General features: G+C 40.3%; 1 protein-coding gene across 1 annotated transcript in view; it reads left to right on the top strand.

Annotated features, from left to right (window-relative positions):
• Window positions 1-19,760, top strand: part of LOC133648209 (dedicator of cytokinesis protein 2) — a 337,149-nt gene that overhangs the window by 153,433 nt on the left and 163,956 nt on the right. Inside the window, exons 25-26 of the mRNA XM_062044062.1 lie at window positions 10,717-10,859; window positions 18,682-18,777. Of these exons, the coding sequence (XP_061900046.1) occupies window positions 10,717-10,859; window positions 18,682-18,777 (239 nt within the window). The remainder of the gene's footprint in view (window positions 1-10,716; window positions 10,860-18,681; window positions 18,778-19,760) is intronic.

The following is a 19,760-nucleotide window of genomic DNA, read 5'->3' as shown; positions in this document are numbered from 1 at the left end:
TGGCGAGTTTACTGACAGATATAAGTAAGAACTTTACACTACTTTATATTAGAAATGGCAACAGTGGAAGATGAATGTCACATAACAAGAAGATAGAGAAAAAGAAGAAGCTTATAACTACACGGACTACAATTGCGGACGTGCACACATTTTTAGGACTTATGCAGATCCCAAATACACATCAGCAGGTACCAGAAGGTAAGAAAAGTTACTTTTGCATAATAATGCGAAACAAAATGCCAGATAATATGTCTGCTAATGGGTGCCATTTTGCGGGTCCTTATACACACACCACAGTAATACTCGTATGTTTAATGTGCCGACAATCCATCAAGCGGTGCGGCTTTAAAGTCGTACTAAAACATTTTGACAGATTTTTGAGCGCCGTGTGTAATTTTCTATATTCTCAATGGAACATTTAATGGTTAGGTGTTGTTTACTGCCATCAAATTGCAGTCTACACATATCTCTTATGTATGACTGCCATCTACTGGTCACACTTATCATTACACCATGTACCAAATAAAATTGCTTCGAGGTCGGTAAGCACAACCAAAATATTCCGTACATTAGGCGCACCGGGTTATAAAGCGCACTGTCGATTTTTGAAAAAATTAAATAATTTTAAGTGCGCCTTATAGTCCGAAAAATACAGTACATGTATGCCAGCATATGGCCACAACCAAGGGGGAGCGCCACAAATATTATCATTTACAGTTATGCTGGGTGTATTTTCCCCTTCTAAACTACTACACTATGTACCTGCCTTTGCCTATTGGTCAATCTTTTGTGTGCCGCATGCCTACATTTATTAAAGCACTGGTGCACCAAGACCCATCAAGTTGGCTCGCTTCTAGACCACGGTGGCTCACAGCAGTCACCTATTGGTAAATCTTTTGTGTGCCGCATGCCTCCATTTATTAAAGCACCGGTGCACCAAGACCCATCAACTTGGCTCGCTTCTAGACCACGGTGGCTCACAGCAGCCACCGCAGGGTGTAAAAATGTCTGGCAATTCACTGAATTACTTTAACACTTTGAAATTGTGCCTCTCCTGCTGGTTTGGGTGTGCTCACCGTGGCAAATGACTCTGGCCGGATATGTCTGCCACCTCAGGGAAGGTTTTGTCTAAGAGCTTTTTAAAGAGCATAAACGTTTACGTTGAAACAAGACGAAATGTGAAGGGTCGGGCAAGAGAATGGGCTTGAAAGCCGAAAATGGACTAGCAAGGCGGGGAAGAGAGAGCAATGCTTCAGCAAGCATTTCTAAGGACCATACCATAGTGATGATTGGATTGGCTGTAGAGTAGTCAGTGTACAGCTGGATTTACTATCAATGGAATGATATCGTAAATATTGCCGATTCAAAATCTTCACCGTGTTGTGTGATGTTTAGGTGTTGTCAAACAAAAACTCGATGAGTGTAGTTTCTTTCTGGCGCTTTTGTGTTGGCTGGTCTTTTTTTGGGGGAGATTCTGTCTCTCGGCCCAGCTGATCATCTCGACTCGCTGTATCACATGGACGAAGATAAGACCTTCTGGAGGAAAGTTCTGTGGTCAGATGAAACAAAAATGGAGCTGTTTGGCCACAATACCCAGCAATATGTTTGGAGGAGAAAAGGTGAGGCCTTTAATCCCAGGAACACCATTCCTACCGTCAAGCATGGTTGTGGTAGTATTATGCTCTGGGCCTGTTTTGTTGCCAATGGAACTGCTGCTTTAAATGGGACAATGAAAAAGGAGGATTACCTCCAAATGGTTCAGGACAAGCTAAAATCATCAGCCCGGAGGTTGGGTCTTGTTGGGTGTTCCAACAGGACAATGACCCCAAACACACCTCAAAAGTGGTAAAGGAATGGCTAAATCAGGCTAGAATGAAGGTTTTAGAATGGCCTTCCCAAAGTCCTGACTTAAAGGTGTGGACAATGCTGAAGAAACAAGTCCATGTCTGAAAACCAACACATTTAGCTGAACTGCACCAATTTTGTGGTCAAAAATTCAAGCAGAAGCTTGTGGATGGCTACCAAAAGTGCCTTATTGTAGGTAAACTTGCCAAGGGACATGTAAGCAAATATTAATAACATTGCTGTATGTATACTTTTGACCCTCACATTTTCAGTAGAGCCATAATAAATTCATAAAAGAAGCAAACTTGAATGTTTTTAGTGAGCAACAAGTATGTGCTCCAATCACTACATCACAAAAAAATAAGAGTTGTAGAAATGATTGGAAACTCAAGACAGCCATGACATGATGTTCTTTACACGTGTATGTACACTTTTGACCACAACTGTGTGTATATATGTATGTATATATGTATATATATACACTACCGTTCAAAAGTTTGGGGTCACCCAAACAATTTAGTGTTCAAGCCTTCATTTCTAAGAACAAGAATAGACTGTGGAGTTTCAGATGAAAGTTCTCTTTTTCTGGCCATTTTGAGCGTTTAATTGACCCCACAAATGTGATGCTCCAGAAAGTCAATCTGCTCAAAGGAAGGTCAGTTTTGTAGCTTCTGTAACGAGCTAAAGTGTTTTCAGATGTGTGAACATGATTGCACAAGGGTTTTCTAATCATCAATTAGCCTTCTGAGCCAATGAGCAAACACATTGTACCATTAGAACACTGGAGTGATAGTTGCTGGAAATGGGCCTCTATACACCTATGTAGATATTGCACCAAAAAGCAGACATTTGCAGCTAGAATAGTCATTTACCACATTAGCAATGTATAGAGTGTATTTCTGTAAAGTTAAGACTAGTTTAAAGTTATCTTCATTGAAAAGTACAGTGCTTTTCCTTCAAAAATAAGGACATTTACATGTGACAACAAACTTTTGAACGGTAGTGTGTGTGTGTATATATATATATATATATATATATATATATATATATATATATATATATATATATATATATATATATATATATATATATATATATATATATATATATATATATATATATATATATATATATATATATATATATATATATAGGTAGTTTGCGTGCAGTCTGCTTTTGGCCCCCATTCATACATTTGTGGACACCCCTGGCCTATACACAAGCAGAAGTGGAACACAATGCAGAAAGCAAGAAGCTACAAGGAATGTGACTTTAAAAGCCTGCATGTAGACAATAGTTGTCAGTGAAATGGACCAATAACGAGGTTTAGTCTGGACAAGCATGTGACCAGTGTGCGGTACACGGTCAGCAGGAGCAGTCATCACTTTGAAAAGGCGACCACTTTAAAGCGGTCCGTTTTCAAAGTATGATTTTCAAAGTGCACAGCAGTGTAGATGGTGCTCCAACATGACTAAAAGCCCTGAGGGCCACCGTGCAGCTCTGGCAAGTCAATGAGACAGCGCCTGTTCACTGAGGCAGCATATATTAGCATTCCTGATGGTAAGGTGCAGGGAAGTATGTAAAAAGTCAAGATGCGCATGACTACATTATTTAGATGCTCGTATTCCTTGAGATGTGGCTCCGTTTGGATATACAAACTTCCATTGTAAAAAATAATGTGTTTTAGTTTTATGAGACATGGGCTATGTATGACTCATAAGGGATGGCCGATGTGTCCTAAAATCTGTATCCCTCTTATTGCTGCCTCCTGTGACAACGATATGCATCACAATACATTATTTGTTATTCAAATGATAATAAAACAGTTTCAAAATGGGCTACAAAGGCTCCTAATTTGGCTCTAGAAGTATGTAGTAAGATATTGCACCATTTTCAGTTGTATTATTTTGTTTGATCCTGGGCTCGGGATCTTTCTGTGTGGAGTTTGCATGTTCTCCCCGTGACTGTGTGGGTTCTACTCCGGCTTCCTCACACCTCCAAAGACATGCACCTGGGGATAGGCCCCTCCCACCTCCAAAGACATGCACCTGGGGATAGGCCCCTCCCACCCACAAAGACATGCACCTGGGGATAGGCCCCTCCCACCTCCAAAGACATGCACCTGGGGATAGGCCCCTCCCACCTCCAAAGACATGCACCTGGGGATAGGCCCCTCCCACCTCCAAAGACATGCACCTGGGGATAGGCCCCTCCCACCTCCAAAGACATGCACCTGGGGATAGGCCCCTCCCACCTCCAAAGACATGCACCTGGGGATAGGCCCCTCCCACCTCCAAAGACATGCACCTGGGGATAGGCCCCTCCCACCTCCAAAGACATGCACCTGGGGATAGGCCCCTCCCACCTCCAAAGACATGCACCTGGGGATAGGCCCCTCCCACCTCCAAAGACATGCACCTGGGGATAGGTTGATTGGCAACACTAAATGGTCCCTAGTGTGTGAATGTTGTCTGTCTAATCTGTGTCGGCCCTGCGATGAGGTGGCGACTTGTCCAGGGTGTACCCCGCCTTCTGCCCGATTGTAGCTGAGATAGGCTCCAGCACCCCCGCAACCCCAAAAGGGACAAGCGGTAGAACATGGATGGATATTATTAATCTGCTTGTTAATTTGCTGTAAATATATGCTTACTTTTTTGTTGAACAAGTTTATGTCTACACTTTGTACGATTCCATCCATCTGCACTTTAACACAGAGGTGTGAAGTAGCAGATTTAAAATGTATGCTTTCAATCCCGATCACATGGGCTCCTGACCCAATAAAAAAACACAACATAAAAAGCTTCTGTGGCGACACATCTTTTCCAACTGGACCTCACCTTCTCACTCTTTCCCCCATTCACAAACTTGCCACAGGATTTATTTTGAAGATCAATAAAACATGTAGAAGAAGTGGCCTTTGAGGGTCATTTCACTAGTGAGTAGAATTCTCTCTGGGTTCATTAATGAAGCATGCAGAAGGCAGATGGATTAATTATCCCCGCTTGCAAAAACAACACTGCGGTGACACACAAAGCATTATTTCCATCAAAGGCGGAAAAAAAACGCTTATTAGACTTAGACTTCCTTTTTATTGTCATTCAAATTTGAACTTTACAGCACAGATAAGAACGACATTTCGTTACATAAACTCATGGTAGTGCAGGATAAAAAAGCAATAAGGTGCATATATAAATAAATAAATATATATCAATAATATATAAATATATATATATAAAATAAATAAATATATATAAATTAATAAATAAATAGATTACTGTACAGATAAATATATTGCACTTTTTCACATGCGTCCACGTTTATGGATGTATGTTATATTGTCTTTTTTATTCCAGCGAGTTCATCCATTTTGGGGGGAGTTGAGGGGATCATTTAATTATGATGCGTTCAAGAGTCTTACGGCCTGAGGGAAGAAGCTGTTACAGAACCTGGAGGTTCTGCTTCGGAGGCTGCGGAACCTCTTTCTAGAGTCCAGCAGTGAAAACAGTCCTTGGTGGGGGTGGGAGGAGTCTCTGCAGATTTTCTGAGCCCTGGCTCAGTTACAAACGCCACAATGGGAAAGTCAAAGGAACTCAGCACAGATCTGAAAAAACGAATCATTGACTTGAACAAGTCAGGAAAGTCACTTGGAGCCATTTCAGAGCAGCTTAAGGTCCCAAGAGCAACTGTGCAGACTATTGTTCGTAAGTATAAAGTGCATGGCACAGTTTTGTCACTGCCACGATCAGGAAGAAAACGCAAGCTATCATCTGCTGCTGAGAGAACATTGGTCAGGATGATCAAGAGTCAACCGAGAACCACCAAAAAGCAGGTGTGCAGGTGTTTTGCATCGCCAAGGACTGAGAGGCTACCATGCAAGAAGGAAGCCCTTGTTCCAGAAGCCACACCTTAAGGCTTGTCTAAAGTTTGCTGCTGATCACATGACAAAGATAAGACCTTCTGGAGGAAAGTTCTTTGGTCAGATGAAACAAAAATGGAGCTGTTTGGCCACAATACCCAGCAATATGTTTGGAGGAGAAAAGGTGAGGCCTTTAATCCCAGGAACACCATCCCTACCGTCAAGCATGGTAGTGGTAGTATTATGCTCTGGGCCTGTTTTGCTGCCAATGGAACTGCTGCTTTACAGAGAGTAAATGGGACAAGAAAAAAGGAGGATTGCCTCCAAATTGTTCAGGACAAGCTAAAATCATCAGCCCGGAGGTTGGGTCTTGTTGGGTGTTCCAACAGGACAATGACCCCAAACACAACTCAAAAGTGGTAAAGGAATGGCTAAATCAGGCTAGAATGAAGGTTTTAGAATGGCCTTCCCAAAGTCCTGACTTAAACGTGTGGACAATGCTGAAGAAACAAGTCCATGTCAGAAAAGCAACACATTTAGCTGAACTGCACCAATTTAGTCAAGAGAAGTGGTCAAAAATTCCAGCAGAATCTTGTGGATGGCTACCAAAAGCGCCTTATTGCAGGTCAACTTGCCAAGGGACATGTAAGCAAATATTAACATTGCTGTATGTATACTTTTGATTAGTCACATTTTCAGTAGAGCCATAATAAATTCATAAAAGAAGCAAACTTCATGAATGTTTTTGTGAGCAACAAGTATGTGCTCCAATCACTAAATAATAAGAGTTGTAGAAATGATTGTAAACTCAAGACAGCCATGACATGATGTTCTTTACAAGTGTATGTACACTTGTGACCACCACTGTATATAACACTAATACTGTTGTACTGGTATTTGCTGATGTGATGCCTCAATGTATTCACTATGGTGTTGCCAGCTACCACAAAAGTTGCTAAATTAGATTGAATCCCACAATGGGTATTTATTTCCTACCTTTAGTCATAAATGCCACATTGCACTCGGCTAGTATTGTATTGAGACTTGTTTTGTTTGCCAACACCGTTACAAAACAATAATGGAGTAATTATACTTGTTTACTAATTCGATTTCAATTTTTTCAAATGATCATAAAAGGGGCATGTTATTATTCAGAAAGTCTAATTAGCATAATTAGGTTAATCTTTCTTTGCCCTCATAAGGACAGTTATTGTTACCTCCAGGTTATTTAATCATTGCTGTTGGTTTGTTTGTCTGTCAGTCAGTCGGTCTGTTAAAATGAAAAAAAAATACTAATAGTTATGGGAAGATTTTTATCTAACTTTCAGGAAAATGTCCAAAGTGGGATAACGAACAAGTCATTGCATTTTCAGGCTGATCTGTATCATTTCTACTTTGTTACCTTATGTAACCCACCCACAGAGACAAGACACTTGACTTTCATGCCACTTATGATAACTTGAAAAGTTCTGAGCAGATTTTCATTGATCTTTTAGGAAATGTCTGAAATGGCATAAAGAACAAGTGATTATATTTTGGATCATCTTCTGAATCTAGGACTTTTTTACTTTTGGAGACGGGCCCTGGCGGAGGTCTGAGCTCTCAATAGTGCTTTTCTAGTTGAGATGTTTTTCAAGGCTGAAGTAAATATTTCAAACATACATTAGCAGCTCTCGGCAGTATCATGAGATCTGATGATTCTGTATGAATTAATCGAAGAATGTTAATTTATGCCCCTTTGCAAATCTGTCATAAGAACAATGGAATGTTTCAGAGTCCAAGTTGATCCTTTAATTGACTTGGTCTGCTTCCAGCTCTGATAACTTCATGCGTGTAATGCTGCTCATTGGTGATTTGGCAGCATTTCGTTGGACCGTCTCCAAACAAAAAAGCCATTTTACATTCATAAACAGTGTAGAGTGGGAGATTGTACATAAAATTGCATCTGACGCAAGTAGATGAAAATGTCTCCCTATTAAGAAAACGTGCATTGCATCTTGTACATTTTAATGAAGCCTCTCGATGTGGACTGATGCCGAGCATAAACATTGCAACAAATACAAACCCAGACATGGGCAATTTCTGCATAAACATGAACATCTGCGTTGTTAAACATTTGCTTGAAATATTAATAACAATTTGATCCAAACTAAATTTGTTGAATGCTCTCCTCAGCCGTAGGTACTCGCTGTTCCTCTAGCTAAAAGGTCGCACTGAGTTGCGGGACAAGCTAACATGATTAGCAGCAAAGTAGACAGCAATCAGCGAACAGAGTGTCAACAAGTAGGCTAGCGAGATTGTTAACTAACTAGCAAGCTTGTTTCGGTGCTAGTAGCCAGCGAGAAGGTACATTTTTGACGTGATGGATGCCAAACAGAGGTCACGGCCCCAGTAGTATATTACCCAAGGGGGCGTGGCTATTGATTGATTGATTGAAACTTTTATTAGTAGATTGCACAGTACAGTACATATTCCCTACAATTGACCACTAAATGGTAACACCCCAATACGTTTTTCAACTTGTTTAAGTCGGGGTCCACGTTAATCAATTCATGGTAATAGGCTATAGGATACCGTTGCTACATGGGCAACATTTTCTGAGTTGTTTGCATGCCTGTTATACAATTTTACATGACATTTCCAATGATAATAATGTTAGTTAATTATCTAACAACTAGGAATTGCGTGTGAATGCTCCAATTCTGAAGTTGAACTGAAATGCTGACAGAATGTAGTATAAATGTAAGAATAGTTTGAATGTTGAAGAGTTTAAATTTCCAGGAAAACCGGAATTTGGTTTGGAACTTGGGAAAGTGATAGTTTGAATGTCCAGGATGAGTTCAAGGTGGAATGGTTTGAATCGGTTGAAAAATGTGGGAATTGTGGAAGCTTGAAAAATGGACAATTCATTTTGAATGGTGAAAATGAAAAAAAAAAAAGGAATTATGGGGAAATCCGGGAATTTAAAAAAAAAAAGTGTGTCAGGTTTAAGCACCGAACTATCTATTAAACAGAACAAGAAGAAAGGAATCAGGCAGAGACAGAGTTCAATTTAGCTCATGAGGAGAACACATGGCGCTGCACACTCAGTTACAGTCTCACCCTACGTTCTGAGGAACAGTCCACGCGTTCCTCTATTTATTCAGTTAGGGAGTTCCCTAGTTACATGCTGAAACTGCTTCTAAAGGGAGGGGTCACACATTATGCAAAGCAGCTCCAGTACGCACAATACGTGACGGAATGTGCTGGGGGCCTTGTGATTGCGCCCTGTCCCTGCTTTGTCTGTCTGCTGTTGATATGACTCATCTTCGTTGAGTTGCTAGTTCGTCCTTGGCTGAAAGACAGAAAACATCTGCGGCGAGGACACTCCTCACATGCCATGGAAGATAACAAGTTGTGAGCCCTTGCACAAAGCATAAAAAGTACAGAATAGACAATAACTAGAGCAACAGCCTTTAAGCATAGGAGTTGTGTGATAACTTATATATAATTATTCTAACAAATTGTTGAAGTAGAGCACACAATTCTTGAACAGGCTGAATCAGATGAAAAATGTGGGAATTGTGGAACTTTGGAAAATGTCTCGTTGATTTCAATGGGGATTTCCCAAAAAATTGGGAATTTCGGGAAAAGCGGGAATTTTGTTGAAAATGGTAAAAATCTTGAATGGTCTGGATGAGTTGAAATGGTTGGCGTTGAAATGTTTCAAATCGGTCGAGAAATGTTGAAGTAGTAACATGTTGACTTGAGAAATGGTATTAAAGTTAAACTTCCAACGATAGTCACACGCACACTGGATGTGGTGAAATTACCCTCTGCATTTGACCCATCCTCATGTTCACCCCCTGGGAGGTGAGGGGAGTATTACAGGAACAGGTATTACGGAATTTCGTGAAAACCAGGAAAACTTAGTTTTTTGTCTTAATTAAGAAGAATGTTTTGACGGTGGAACTGTTGAAGTACCTTGAAAAATGTGGAAGGAGTAGTCGCCAGAAAAAAGATTGGAAATAGGGCTTTGAAAAACTAGGAATTCTGGAAAATCCTGGACTTTTTTTTTACCTTGGAAAAAGGGTAGTTTGAATTTCCAGGATGGTGGAATGTGTTGAAGGTGGAATGGTTTGAATCGGTTGTTTTAAAAATGGCCAATTCATTTTAAATGGGAAAAATGTCCCAGGAATCCTGGGAAATCTGGGAATTTTTGGACTTTGTCAAGGGCGCGATTCCCGAATAGGCTGAACAGTTTGAAGTTGGAACGGTTCGAATCGGGTAAAACATGTGGACGGGAGAGCGCGCCAAAATCTGGAGACGAAGAAATAGAAGAATAAATAGAAGCATGTTGGTGTAGAAACCATATGTGTGCATGCTTTGGAGCATTCACATAATGAAACTAAACATTCTGTGGTACATTTTGTAGGACATGTGTCTGAAAGACAGCCAGAAGAGGTTGGTATATGAGAATAAATATAAAGGTAAAATATTGTGTAGAAATGCATGAAATGTAGTCTTGATTCTTAAAATGTTCTGTCGGGGTTTGTGAACTGATAGAAATGTTCTTCGTCTTTTCCCAATTTTCCTTTTTGTCTAAAAGGTCGCTCACAACCCTACAAATCAGGCAAGCAGCAATGATGTATTGTTCAAGCCTTAACACAAATCTACTATGACTCTGTAATTATGTTTTTCTACTGAATTGTGATGACAAAGTGTCTAAGACCAAGGTAACAAGTGAGTGAACTAAAGATTGGGATTCATGAGAGCAATACGGAAGGGAGAAACATTATGTTGATTGATGTGTTGGCTTTGTGTCCGACAGAGCAGCGTTTGATTGATACCTCTCCCATTTGCTCAGGTTAGGGCCACATGTATTATTTTTCATGGCCATGACGTCGTTACTCACTGGTCTTGGTCACAGTGTCACTGCCAAACAAAACACCTCCACGGATAATTAAGGCCATTCCTGTATTTGACAGACTTTTTCCAAAGTCTTGAAAAGATGCTGTCACTGTTTATCTCCGCAGCGTGTCGAGATGTGTTGTTGCCAATGATGCTGCGAGAGCTGAGCAGAACTTTAGCCACCATGTCTGACGGGCCGCACGATGAGAGGAAGAAAAGTCTGGAGTTACTCAACAACATTCTGGAGGTCCTGAGCAGAGACAATGTGGTGAGACCAAGACTCAAATGCACTCACAGAACAAAGCATTAGGTACACCTGCACCTTGGGATTTGAACCAGCCATTATTCAGTTAGTCAGTTCAGTTAGTTAGTTAGTTACGTGATGATTCAGTTGGTCTATGAGACTATTAGACAGTCAGTCTCGTGTGTCAGTCATTTAGTTAATTAGTCTGCTAATCTGCCAATTAGTACGTTTCTTGCTTACTCACTCAGCCAATTGGTTAATTAGTATGTTAGTTTTTGATTGATTGATTGCAACTTTTATTAGTAGATTGCACAGTACAGTACATATTCCGTACAATTGACCACTAAATGGTAACACCCCAATAAGTTTGTCAACTTGTTTAAGTCGGGGTCCACGTTAATCAATTCATGGTTAGTTTATTGGTTATTCAATTGTTTGATTGGTCAGCATGTCGGTTGTTTAGTTAGTCCGTCAATCAAGTTTAATTGTCGGTTGGTCTTTAAGTAAATCAATTACCAATTAGTTAGCCACTAAACCGATTAGTCAGTGATTTAGTGCTTCAACTTACCAGCTCAATTGTTTCCATAACCGAGCTTGTTACTCGAAACACTCGTATCCCGATGAGTTGAAATCAATTTAATCCGTGCTTAATCAATCAATCAATGTTTATTTATATAGCCCTAACCCTCCCAAAACATCACAATTTAAAGATTGTACATGCCTTTAAAAAAAAAAAAAGGTTTTGGATGGGAAATATTGTTTGAAAAAACAACACAAAATTGAGTACTACAGTCAATTATAGTAGTTTTATGAAATAATATAACAATGTTTAAAGTTAAAAACAAAGTGAAAGTACCACTGATAGTCACACACACACTAGGTGTGGTGAAATCACCCTCTGCATTTGACCTATCCCCTTGTTCACCCCCTGGGAGGTAGAATGATAAATGACACAATATGTTACTGCATACGTCAGCAGACTAATTAGGAGTCTTTGTTTGTTTACTTACTACTAAAAGACAAGTTGTCTAGTATGTTCAACATTTTATTTAAGGACAAACTTGCAATAATAAACATATGTTGTCACGTGGGGGTCGCCTCTTACTGCGGGGTTCGTTCTCTCGGGATGCAGACGGACCACTCCGGACAAAGCGTGCAGGTAGGAACATGATTTAATCTTCGTAAATCATAACACGTACAAAAAACAGGAAGCAAACCAAAGGGCTGCGTTCCGATCGCACATGAAGCTAAGATATAAACTTAGCACTGGAATCAAGAAACATATAAAAGAGAAATAACCCTACGTGCCAGTTGCGTATAGCAAACAATGAAGCCAGACAGAGTGTGGCGAGCAACGTGAATAAATAGCTCTCTGATTAGTGGTCGACAGCAGGTGAGCGTGCCGACCACTAACCAGAGGCAGGTGAACCCAATTAGTACCCATAGAAACCAAAACAACCCCAGAGGTGCACAAAACAGGAACTAAGGGAGTCCAAAACTAACAGAACATACCGTATTTCCTTGAATAGCCGCAGGGGCGCTAATTAATTTAAAACCTCCTGTCACTCCGGCGTTTACCGGAAGCCTGCGGGATGGTCGTGCATGCGGTAATTATTTTAAAACCTCTTCTCACTCCGGCGTTTACCAAAAGGAATGCGGTAAATTTAGGCGTGCGCTTTGAGTGTGATTTAAGCATACCGTATTTCCTTGAATTGGCGCCGGGAATATAGTATTCGCCTGCCTAGAATTACAGCCGGGTCAAATTCGTTTCGCAAAATAATTAGCGCATGCTTGGCACTTCCGCCGGGTCAAATATGAGTCATTAAATGACTCCCGCCTCCTGGTGGTAGAGTGCGCTAGTGATCCTTCTTGCGACTACCAGTACTGCAGGAGACAGGTACTGCAGAAGAAGACAACAAGCAGCAAGCATGCAGCAATTGTTTGCTTGCACTTTTACCATGGAGGATTACATATCTAAAATTAAACCGTTTTCTAAACTGGACTTTCAATCGAAGCAGGAGGTAATAATTAAAGGAATATCTCCAGAGACTTTTAAAATTGAAGAAAGATGAGAAAGACTGCCTTTGATCAGAAGCAGCTGCACATGGACCCATTTACAAGTAAAGGTAAGATCATAATAACGTTTTTTTTATTAAATGTGCTTTTCATGATAAGGTATGCGCCGGAGTGAGAAGAGGTTTTAAAATAATTAGAGCATGCTTGCTCATTCCGCATGGTTTTGGTAACCGCAGGAGTGAGAAGAGGTTTTAAATTAATTAGCGCCCCTGCGGCTATTCAAGGAAATACGGTACCATCATAAAAAGCACATTTAATTTAAAAAAACGTTATTATGGTCTTACCTGTACTTATAAATGGAGTCCATTTGCAGCTCCTTGTGACCAAAAACATCGATAACTTGTTTATAGAAGTCTTCCTTATTTTCTTTCTTCAGTTTTAAAAGTCTCTCTGTCTCGATGGAGATATTCCTTTAATTATTACCTCCTGCTTCCATTGAAAGTCCAGTTTAGAAAACTGTTTTATTTTAGATACCGGTATGTAATCCTCCTTGTTAAAAGTTCAGGCAGAGGAAAAAAAAAATGTCTTGCTGCGTGTGTTCACTTCTTTTGCAGTACCGGAAGTCGCAAGAAGAATCACTAGCGCGGCAGCGCCCTCTACCACCAGGAGGTTTAATGACTCATACAGTATTTGACACACGCAGTTACGGTATATTAATAAAACATAGCTGCTTACTGTTCTTTTTAGCATACTGTACCGGTATTCAATAGCTTGGACCTTAAATCCGACTGAAAAGCTCTTTATCTTTTTTCCTTTGTGCGATTGTAAACTACTGAAAGCAGCTTCCTCCATTTTTGAAAATGAGGACAGGTAAAGCGTCACTCGTGATGTAACGAATTTGACCCGGCGGAAGTTCTAGCCATATGCTAAATATTTTGCGAAACGAGTTTGACCCGGCGAAAATTATAGACATGCAATAATTAAATTAATATTTTGCGAAACGAATTTGATCCGGCGTCAATAATGAACCGGCGATAAGGCCAAGCATGCGTTAATTATTTTGAGACACGAGTTTGACCCGGCAGTAATTCTAGACGTGTGAATCCTATATTCCCTGCGCCAATTCAAGGAAATACGGTAACTAAACACAACATGATCCGGGCCATGGATCATGACGTATGTTTAATGTACCGCAACTGTAACTGTACCTGATAAATAAAGCCTATAATGCCATTTTTTGTTTCCCCTTTATTTAGAATAGTATCGAAATACATTTTGGTACCGGTACCAACATGTTGGTATCGGTTCAACACTAGTTTCTTGTGTAGACAAGGCAGGAACAGCAGCGTATAACAATGTATTAACTCTTTACTGCTGGAGTTGTATGTCTGCTTCAAATGTGTAATGTTCCTTACGAACTGCAGATGAACATCATATTCCTGGCTAGTCAGACATTTTTTAATGAATATAAAGCAGCAGCAGACTCCATGTTATCTGAAAAAGATAATAATTGCACCATGAAGCGGAACAATGATCATTTATCCAGCCAGTTAGTCGTGAGACTATTTGTATTTTTACTTGAATGTAGTCTTGAAACATAGACCCTGCATCTTAAAGAGTAGAGCGAATAACCTTCAGTCTTTCTTTTCAGTTGTGCGGTGCAGCAGGTCCTGACCCACTGGACTTATGGCTGTGTAGCTGCACACTCCTCACCAGTTTCTTTCTTTTTCTTTTTTTTTTAATTGCTCCCGCGAGTTGTTGACAATCTGCCGAGCCTTTGAAAGAAAGGTTTTGCTCTCGCAGCTCTGTTGGTGTGCTTAGCAGTAATGAGTCATCAGCTTTTTGAGCAGAGACACACTGAAGGCAGAGAACGATGCAATTAATGACGACGGCAAGGATTTACGTCGGGTGATGCGGACGGGTGAAAAGTGACATGACACCGACAAATACTCTCATGTATTAGTCTATAAAAACTGTGACTCACCACTTTTGCACACTGTCTCAAACGAGACTCTCAGCATTAGGGTCATTTGATTAGGCACACTTGCTCATGGGATCTACCGTATTTTTCGGACTATAAGACACACTTAAAATACTTTCCTCAAAACTCGACACTACACCATATAACCCGGTCCACCTAATGTACGGAATCATTTTGGATGTGCTTATCGACCTCAAAGCTATTTTATTTGGTACATAGTGAAATGATATGTGTGACCAGTAGATGGCAGTCACACATGAGAGACATGTGTAGACTGCAATATGATGGCAGTCACACATAAGAAACACGTGTAGACTGCATTATGACTCAAGTAAACATCACCAAAACTGTATATGTTCCATTGAAAATATAGAACATTACACAACGGCGCGCAAAAATCGATCAAAATGTTTTAGTATGACTTTGGTAAGCTATGAAGCCACACCACTTGATGGATTGTACTGTGCTTCAACATAGGAGTATTACTATGGTGTGTGTATAAGGTAAGACATAGTATCTGGCGTTTTGTTTCACAATATTATGCAAAAGCAACTTTTCTTACCTTCTGGTACCTGCTGTTCTGTATTTGGGATCTGCATGAATCCTGAAAAATTGCCTTTGTAGTCCGTGACGACGACGTAGTCGATAAACTTCTTCTTTTTCTCTATCTTCTTGTTATGTGACATTCATCCTCCGCTGTTGCCATTTCTAATATAAAGTAGTGTAAAGTTCTTACTTATATCTGTCAGTAAACTCAACATGAAAGCACTAAAACATACCGGTGTAATGAGTTGACATTATTCACCCAAGGAACTTTAGTTGCTAGAGAGTTCCGGTCGGACGTTTTTTCACGGGACACATTTCTGGCATTGTTGTTAACATATGCCAGGTTTCTAGAGAGCAGGTCTCAGAGGCCTAGTTCACACTGCAGGTCAATTCCACTCCCATATACGACCTCTATCGGATTTGTTTATGTCCGTGTGAAGAGTGCGATTTTGAATTTCTCAAAATTTCCAGGCCTCTTTCATATGTAAATATGAATTGGTTATATATGCCAGTGTTTTTCAACCTTTTTTGAGCCAAGGCACATTTTTTTCATTGACAAAATGCGGAGGCACACCACCTGCAGAAATCATAACAAAATGAAACTCGGTAGCCGATATTGACAGTAAAAAGTTGTTCTCACAAGTGTTGGATATGAATTGAAAGCATAACCAAGCATGCATCTTGTCTCAAAGTAGGTGTACTGTCACCACCTGTCACATCACGCCGCAACTTATTTGGACTTTTTTGCTGTTTTCCTGTGTGTAGTGTTTTAAGTCTTGTCTTGCGCTCCTATTTTGGTGGCTTTTCCTCTTTTATTGGTATTTTCCTGTAGCAGTTTCATGTCTTTCTTGAACGTTATTCCCCGCACCTGCTTTGTTTTCGCAATCAAGAATATTTAAGATGTGCGGACGCTATCCTACTTTGTGGGGACATTGTTGATTGTCATGTCATGTACGGATGTACTTTGTGGACGCCGTCTACTCCACACGCTTTAAGTCTTTGCTGTCGTCCAGCATTCTGTTTTTGGTTACTTTGCAGCCAGTTCAGTTTTAGTTTCGTTTTGCAAAGTCATCCCTAAGCTTCAATGCCTTTTCTTAGCGGCACTCGCCTTTTGGTTATTTTTGGTTTAAGCATTAGATACCTTTTTACCTGCACCCTGCCTCCCGCATATTGTGATCTCGACAAACCATGTTCCCGACATCTACAATGCAATTAGCTACCTGCTGCCACCTACTGATATGGAAGAGTATTACACGGCTAGTATGCCGAGCTCTAGACAGCACCGACACTCAACAACGGCACATTTGCGGATTATAATTACTGCTTTGCAAAAAATATTTTTAGGTGAAATTACATAATCTCCCACGGCACACCAGACAATATCTCACGGTACACTAGCGTGCCGCGGCACAGTGGTTGAAAAACACTGATATATGCGATGCGTCTGCAATGTGAACACTCACGCAATCAGGTTGCATTTATCCTACCAGAAAGTCACCAATAAGCGTCATAATTATTTGCCAAAATATACGGTTACAAAATAAACGGAGCAGAAAACGGCTGTTTTAGGAACTGTAAGTTCCACCACTGCTTGCTGCAGATGTACTCTTCAACCAGACATCGAAGCAAATTATCCCGTAAAACTGCAAGAACCAAAATACTTTTCCTCTTTTTTTCTTAATCTTCGCCGCGCAATAATTCGATCCAAAAAATGTTGATTTTGATTGCGCAAAATCCTTGAAATTGCCACAAATACGCCAATACTGAGACTAACGAGAGTTGAAGTCATGTTTACTTCTGTAAACACTGGAGTGTGTGCAACGTCGTGACGTCATGTCCGCAATGCGGGTCGGATTGCATTCACAATAGAAAACACATTTTTTTGTATTGTGAACAGCAGCTAAAAAGTTCGGATTTGACAAAAAAAAATGTGAATTGGACATCCGACCCTGCAGTGTGACCGCAGCCAGACTGATGCGTTTAGGTTTGTGTCGGGATTGTGACATCCACTTCTAACTTCTAGTCCTACAAAATATAACTTTTTTTTCCTCAAAAAAAAAAATTGGTGTAGTGACTCATTTTAGTTCTTCTATTTGACTAGTTTCAAAAAAGTGAAAACATATACAAATAAAATCTAAATTAACATTATCAGTCAAGCAATGCTGTTTGTTATCTGGTGGAATAAACAAAGCTTATCTGTTTGTGTTCATTTGTATTTTGGTTCAGGACTGTTAGTCAGACAAGGCAGGGTGACTTTGTCAACAACATTTTATAAAGAGTTTGTATCAGAGGATCATCAAAATGTAATTGGCTGCACACAGCTTTTAACCTCACAGACAGTTTCCAAGGCTTGATGACATTCAGCAGCAGGCAAATACCGTTCATTAACAAAGTAACCACGGCAACCTGGAGCAAATAGAGCGAGGTGATGGACGTGATGGTAGCCTTCTCACCCCTCATGTCGGACTCCTGCCTCTCTTGTTTACTCCCTTCTCTTCCATGTCTGATTAGGACGCTGTGCCAAACTATGCAGGGAGATACATTGATAGAAGAGAGGTAGTTTGGAATTCATGAGCGGCATAAAAGCAGGATTCCAACAGGGAAAGATTCACAGCAAAACAACCCCAACTGGAAAAATAATCAGATTTCTTTATTGGTGAGTAAACAATGTCACCAGCCAGGGTGCTAAGTGAACCAGTTTGGAATTTATTAGTTTCCTTTTCCAATTTCTGCTCTGTGTTGTGTCTCTCTGGATCTGCTTATTCTCAACTCACACTGACACACGCAATTTATGAGTGTTTTGTTTAGAGACATTGTAGAAAAACGTCTGTTATTTTTTTAACCTCGCCCTTAGTTGTGTGCGGATCTCCCACTGCCTGGCTGATCGGCAAAGACACCGGCTTTTATAGAAAGCTTTCATAAAAACACAGACATGTGCAAAAACCCTGACATTTCAATTCAAACAATTCTTTTAGAGTTGAGGGCTGTCCTAATTATCTTTGTCTTTGCAAACATTAAATTCCTCACGCTATGAAAAGCCCCCTCTCATCCCTTCTCTCTCGCATTATTTCCAAGTAGGGATCTTCAGCAATGCCAGCAGCAGTTATTCAAATGTTGTATTCCCAAACACACACTGTATTATCTCAAAGTCTTTGTTTCCTCAGCGACCTGCGCAGGCTTTGAGAGCGCGGACTGACATACTGAGCGCTTCATCCTGATTGCAAAGGAGAAAACATGGCGGTTGTCCATGTTTTTCAGCCTAACTTATTGTTGTCTTTCTTTGCCTTGTGTCTGTTCTTGTAGGGAGAGACATTTCAACACATCCAGGACATCGTGGTGTCTCTGCTGAGGATCATCAACCAGACAGTCATCACCATGGGCCGCGAGCATGCTCTAATTGTGAGTACAACAATGCAGTACTCATTGGTCATTTGATTAGATACGGTAGTGACCGTATTTTTCGGACTATAAGGCGCACTTAAAACCCTTAATTTTCTCAAAACTCGACAGTGCGCCTTATTACCCGCTGCGCCTAATGTACGAAATAAGTTGGGTTGTGCTTACCGACCTCAAAGCTATTTTATTTGGTACATGGTGAAATGATAAGTGTGACCAGTAGATGGCAGTCACACATAAGAGATACGTGTAGACTGCAATATGACTCAAGTAAACAACACCAACATTTTATATGTTCCATTGAAAATATAGAACATTGCTGAAAAATCTATCAAAATGTTTTAGTAGGACTTTGGTAAGCTATGAAGCCACACCACTTGATGGATTGTACTGTGCTTCAACATAGGAGTATTATTATGGTGTGTGTATAAGGTAAGACATATTATCTTCAACATAGGAGTATTATTATGGTGTGTGTATAAGGTAAGACATATTATCTGGCGTTTTGTTTCGCAATATTATGCAAAAGCAACTTTTCTTACCTTCTGGTACCTGCTGATCAGTGTTTGGGATCTGCATAAGTCCTGAACATTTGCACGAGTCCGTCTTTGTAGTCTAAGTTTCTTCTTTTTCTCTATCTTCTTGTTATGTGACATTCATCCTCCGCTGTTGCCATTTCTAATATAAAGTAGTGTAAAGTTCTTACTTATATCTGTCAGTAAACTCGCCATGAAAGCGCTAAAACATACCGGTGTAGTGAGTTTGACATTATTCAACCAAGGAACTTTAGTTATTAGAGAGTTCCGGTCGGACGGTTTTTCACGGGACACATTTCCGGCCTAGATGTTGTTTCCGAATGAGGAGATGCTGCTCCGTCATTGATTGAAGTAAAGTGTGAATGTCATTAAAACAGTTAGCGCCATCTTTTGACACTTCTTCCACTCCCGTCTTTGCACGCTACACCGCTACAACAAAGATGACGGGGA

Source organism: Entelurus aequoreus, linkage group LG04 (assembly GCF_033978785.1).
Source record: "Entelurus aequoreus isolate RoL-2023_Sb linkage group LG04, RoL_Eaeq_v1.1, whole genome shotgun sequence".
In the NCBI taxonomy this organism is placed as follows: Eukaryota; Metazoa; Chordata; class Actinopteri; order Syngnathiformes; family Syngnathidae; genus Entelurus; species Entelurus aequoreus.
The sequence above is the reverse complement of the archived record's forward strand: the minus strand, read 5'-3'. Positions and strand labels throughout refer to the sequence as shown.